General features: G+C 37.5%; 1 protein-coding gene across 5 annotated transcripts in view; it reads right to left on the bottom strand.

Annotated features, from left to right (window-relative positions):
- Positions 1–973: 973 nt before the first annotated feature.
- LOC107742796 (pumilio homolog 2-like) overlaps positions 974–5,712 on the bottom strand; it is a 107,381-nt gene continuing 102,642 nt past the window's right edge. For all 5 annotated transcript variants that reach the window (XM_016555848.1, XM_016555836.1, XM_016555858.1 and 2 more), the window contains 2 exons: positions 3,466–3,658; positions 974–3,362 (listed from right to left, as the gene is read on the bottom strand). In XM_016555848.1, the coding sequence (XP_016411334.1) occupies positions 3,231–3,362; positions 3,466–3,658 (325 nt within the window). In that variant the 3' untranslated portion in view covers positions 974–3,230. The remainder of the gene's footprint in view (positions 3,363–3,465; positions 3,659–5,712) is intronic.

The following is a 5,712-nucleotide window of genomic DNA, read 5'->3' as shown; positions in this document are numbered from 1 at the left end:
ATGTAAAAGCATGTCCCGCCGCCGCGCGATTTCCCCGTTGATTCTGCGTCGCGATCTGCTCTGAACAGCTGAAAGCCCGGCAGACTCAACGCGCTGTCCGGAATGGCGTCTTTCAGCCAGGTTTCCGTGAAATCTAGAGTTTCAAAAATCCTTATTTGTCCGGGAGAGCAGAAGGAGCTCGTCCGTTTTGTTGGGTAGAGAGCGGAGGTTCGCCAGATGGATGCTAGGCAACGGCGTTCTGAATCCGCGCTGCCTTAGCTTCACGAGCACGCCGGCTCGCTTCCCCCGTCTGCGCGTCCTGAAGCGCTTGATCAGCGCCGCAGCTCCCCCGACTACAATGTCCAGCAAAACATCAGAATAATCGAAAACCGGTGAAATATCGGGTGGTGTGTACTTCCGAATGTCCAGCAATTCGTCTCTGGTGAAACTGATTGCAGGGATATAACTAAAGACAGGACAAACTAACAAAAACATAAAAACAACTGCGGAGCACGCCACGGAGGCAGCCATCAGCGTCGGCGCCATCGCGAACAGGTAACATGTTTCGAAGCTTGACCGTGTTCACATTAGAGTACAGCCTCTTGTACCCTATTGCTTACGTAAGCATGAGATTGGTATCAAGGAGCAGAAACGGGAAACACAACATATTAAAAAAATTATTCCACCTAATAGTCCCTTCTTCCAAGGTCAGTTAAGGTAAATTAAGTTTGTATCATTTTTACTAAATATTAAACATTTTGTATGTTAAACATTCAAGTAGAATAAAACTATTAAAATATTTTGTGTTATAATCGACAGCACACCACATTTCAATGAGGAATATTTAACCAGGAATATTCATTTCAGCTGTCAATGAGTGTGCAGTGAGTGTGGTGTATTTAATGAATAATAAAAGCTTCATACACCAAAATAAAATGTTAGAAGAACAGTTTAATCATACATAGTCACAATTCTGCTTCCAAAAAAAAAGGTCTTTTCTCATCTAACATCTGGAAATGTACATAAGGCCACCTGAAAATGTACATGACTTTGACAGTGTGACAAAACTCATATGTTCATATTTATATAATTGACAATATCTTACAATTACTTTGCTTACAAGTTAGTGGCTGCTCCAAAATACAGCACTCCTTTATACAAAAATAATTCTTGTCCTGTCCTGTGAAATGTCCATGGTAATAGGTAGAACCAAAGACAGGCCCATGTTTTTTATTTTTTTTAATTCATAAATTTTTCGTTATTTTATTCAACTGCCACACGTCAAAATGACTATGTTAACAGAAGGTGTCATTGCTCCAGGTACATGAAGAGGCTGACCTTTTCCAAGAACTGATTAAAAACAAAACCACCTTGAGATTGTGACGCATAAAAAGTTTTTCTTTTTAAAATAACGCTTGTTCAAAGAAAACTGTATACACTTATATTCAAAGGGAAAGGAGTGATGAATATTCACACATCAAAATGCACATTTTTGATTTTTCTTCTCCAAAAAGTGTAAAAGACATTCCATTTACAGCGTTAACGTTTACAAATGTACAACTGTACAGACAAAATAAAAGCAAATCACTACGCAATTTAGCAAGGCCTGTCCAACATCACAACTAGATTCTTTTTCTTCTATTAAACTAATAAACTTACACTTAACTCCACATATACTACATGTATTCTACATTTATTCATATGAAGCAAAGGAACAAAAGCCATTAATATATTAGCCATACAGAAAAATTGTGCAGCAGAAGACGGCAGCCCCATGTCCATTCTCTGAAAAGTATACTCTTGCACATTCTCAATCTACACTGCTGAATGCCGCACATTTAATCCTACCCCGCAACGTCTCACGTTCCTGAAATCAAATCTGTCCTACTTGCGCCGAAGCCAAACGTCCTTGGATGACTCCAAGGACAGGGACGTCGCCTACCAACTTCTCCACTTTGCCCAGGAGAGCATCATCTAAAACTCAAGCGCCGTCTCCCCCCACACCCAAAAAACAGCAACAATTTAATATTTATACTTGTACATGAAGATGCTATACATTTTGCCTAAGCTATTACTATGTAAAGAGATGATAATCAGTACAACCATACTGTTTCTAGGGCAGTGTTAAAAAAAACTACTCAATAGACAGATGTTCCACAAACGTGATGACAAAGAAAAATCATTCCATTAAAACATTAAATCCAGACACAGCATGCCAAATCTCCCCACCCCCTGCACGCCTCGCATACCTCCCACGCACCCCAAAATGGAAAAATTCCAGGTATCGGTCTAACTCATAACTGTGTATAATGGCAGGTGCACTGGTATCCTTACAATTCATTCGAAACATAATAATAAACCAAGACAATAGGTGTGCAACAGACTTGGTCAGTGGGGTGTATAGTATACTGCAAACACAGGCTTCTAAAAAAACAAAAACAAAAAAAATAAACCGGAGCAGTTAATCAAATACGGTGCGGTGCGCACATGAGGGAGGGAAAGAAGAAAATAGATGGCAATTGCAGCCACTTCATACCACTTCTGAATGATACGACCCCCATTTAAAGGCACCAAACTCTAGGCAGCAAAGCTCTATGATTGGTTGAGAATAATGCAACTAACTCAATGGCACCGCAGACGGAAGTGGTCATCTACAAGCAAGATTTTTTAAGATCAAGCTGACTGATTCATTATTTTTCATCAGCAGCTTTGGCATGTGTACCATCGGGCTAAAACAGGGCTTAAATGTGCCACACTTCTTGAATGTACCATTAAGAAGTATGGACATTAAAAAAAAAGAAAAAAAAAGTAAATTAAAAAGGATCACTCAGTTTGGCCTTATAAAGTCACTTGCTGGTGTAAATTGTTAGAACTGTAAATTTTCAGCAAACATTTCTTTTTCTACAGAGAATGTACAAGTTAAAAAAATGTACAAGATATTTACTAGAAAAGAAAAAAGGAAACAGTCAGTTACATCAATTACATCATGAACAAGGGTGTTGTGCTTTACCCAGGAAACAGCTTACAGACCATGCACTCTCTAGTGGGGGGTGGTGGAGGTAACAATGGGGACTGCACTGGGAACTGCACCAGCGACTAGTCAGACGTCTCAGCATTCTTAGGTGAGGCCAACTTCTTTTACTTTCATTTTTTTTGGTAAAACCCCTAAAGGGTATGAACTCCACGGTGGAGGAGATGCCCATAACAGACGTGGTTTTGAGGGAAAGGGGCATGGGTTGGGTGGGAGGCCCTTACATTAGGCCATTGGTGGGGCCCCCAATTGGACCTAGGTCTGATCCACTCTTCATGTAGTACTTCTCCAACTTAGCCAGGATGTGTTTTCCATACGTGTATTTACGGAGAGTGGCAATATGGGGCCGAATCTGAAATTGACAACAGCAATGGTTTAAATACTGCCCGTGATGATTGCGTTTTTAATCTTTTCTTCAATTATTTCAATGATGCGACAGCATTCTGTGCTTATACCTTGTGCATGATGATCTTGCGCTGGGCAGGTTCAGCCATGTCAATCATTCTTTGCACTACATAATTTGCATACTGGTCCTTCATCATGGTGTAGAGTGCACTGTGAGGTCCATCCTTCTGACAGCAGACTTCATCGATCAGCAGGGCCCTCTCCGCACGGGAAGAATGAATCACGCACTTCTCTACAACATTACTACAAGAGACAGACACATACAAAATAAAGGGAAATTTACAGTTTTCAGATGACCAAAGGGTATCTTTATATATCTTTACATAATATCTTAAATATTTAATACATTTCGCAAAAATTATACTTGAAAAGCACACAATAAAGAAAAAATAAAAATTGTTAGTGCACTGTTAATTTGGGGTTATTTACTGTTATTACCATTCCTCGATTTTGTTGACGGAAAATAATAGCTGTACTGTAATACCATAAAACTACTTGTTTTGAGATTGAGGTAGCTCTGTAAAAATTTTCATATAAATAGTACAGTTTAAATAAAAATGATCTAGAATTTATTTATATTATTCTTTATATTTTTAATATTTATAAATTAAATAGAAAACTTAGCATTGTCTTGACAACAAAATCCCCATCATCTGAATATAGTAGGGGTGAAACATTTACCGGTTGGACAAACTAAGTTGACCAAATTTCTGGTCAAATTTCTTTAAGGAAACTGGGAATATTTCCTAGCTCAGTGGTCAAAATATAACTGAAATTTAATGGGTTATTACCTATGAATTAAAAAATTAAAAACAAAACACACACACTTACATTTGTGGTTTACGGGGACACTCCATAGGCGTAATGGTTTTTATACTGTACAAACTGTATTTTCTATCGCACTACACCTAAACCTACTACCCCTTACAGAAAACTACTAGCAATTTTTGAATTTCAAAAAATACCGTTTTGTATGTTTTTTAAGCCTTTTGTTTCACAGGGACACAGGAAGTGTCCTCATAAACCATGTTTACATTGTAGTACCCATGTCATTATACACATCTGTGTCCTCATAAACTATATATACCAGTACACACACACACACACTCAGTATTACTTGGATTTAACTTGAATAGATGCTATGTGGATACCTTTAAACTGATAAGATTATCTCTTTCAATAATTGATGATAATAGTGCTATGCTCTCAACCAGGTTACATTCTTCAAGGCTGAAAGTAGACAGGTCACTCTGCCCCATACCTACTCTGATTGGCTTGATCACCTTTCATAGGCATAAATGGTGGAAATGTGTTCGTAGTCGGTATAGGACAGGGTACATGTCAGCTTTTCCAGTTCATATAGATTTGAATGACAAGTTGCAAAAAAACAAAAAACACCAGCCTTTATGTTGGAATATCCCTGAAATTATTGTTTTGCTTAATTAAGCTGGTCTAAATTAAGGCTAACGCACAACCTACAACTACAGAAAATAAATAACATTTTCTCACATTTCTCTTGTCATAAACACTATCTACTTCTCAAACAATGGTATAATAATCCAAGTTGAAAGACGAAAATTAAGCATTTTCTCCCTAATATAAACCTTTATAAAGAAAACGCTTCATGTGACATAATGCAGTAAGATAGTGATAATAAAAGACCACACTCTGCAAAATCAGTAAGGTGTATACTAACACATCAAGCAAGCACATGTGGCTACAATATTAACACAATGCGTTAAATTGTACGTTGGGAATTTTCGTTCCATAGAAAATCATTATAAAGAAAACACAATGTGGCTTAATGGACAAAGACAGTGGTTTAATAAAAAGGGCAAATTCAGTGAACCGTAAAAGTATACAGGTGCATCTCAGAAAATTAGAATATCGTGAAAAAGTATTTTTTTTCCTAACTTACTTAAAAAAGTTAAACTTTCATATATTCTAGATTCATTACATGTAAAGTAAATCACTTATAAATCATAAAGTAAATTCTATTAGAGCTTACAGCTCATGAAAGTCAAAAATCCAGTATCTCAAAATATTTGAATATTTCCTAAGATCAATCAAAAAAAGGATTTGCAAAACAGAAAAGTTCAAGTTCTTTAAAGTATGTTAATTTATGAACTCAAAACTTGGTCGGGGCTCCTTTAGCACAAATGACAGCATCAGTGAGGTGTGGCATGGAAGCGATCCACCTGTGGCACTGCTGAGCAGAGGCGGACAAAGTACACAACTGCATTACTTGAGTGAAAGTACAGATACTACTGGTCAAATACTACTCCACTACAAGTGAA

The sequence above is a fragment of the Sinocyclocheilus rhinocerous genome, unplaced genomic scaffold, assembly GCF_001515625.1.
Source record: "Sinocyclocheilus rhinocerous isolate Xijiao unplaced genomic scaffold, SAMN03320098_v1.1 scaffold822, whole genome shotgun sequence".
NCBI lineage: Eukaryota > Metazoa > Chordata > Actinopteri > Cypriniformes > Cyprinidae > Sinocyclocheilus > Sinocyclocheilus rhinocerous.
This window is presented reverse-complemented; position numbering and strand designations above follow the sequence as displayed.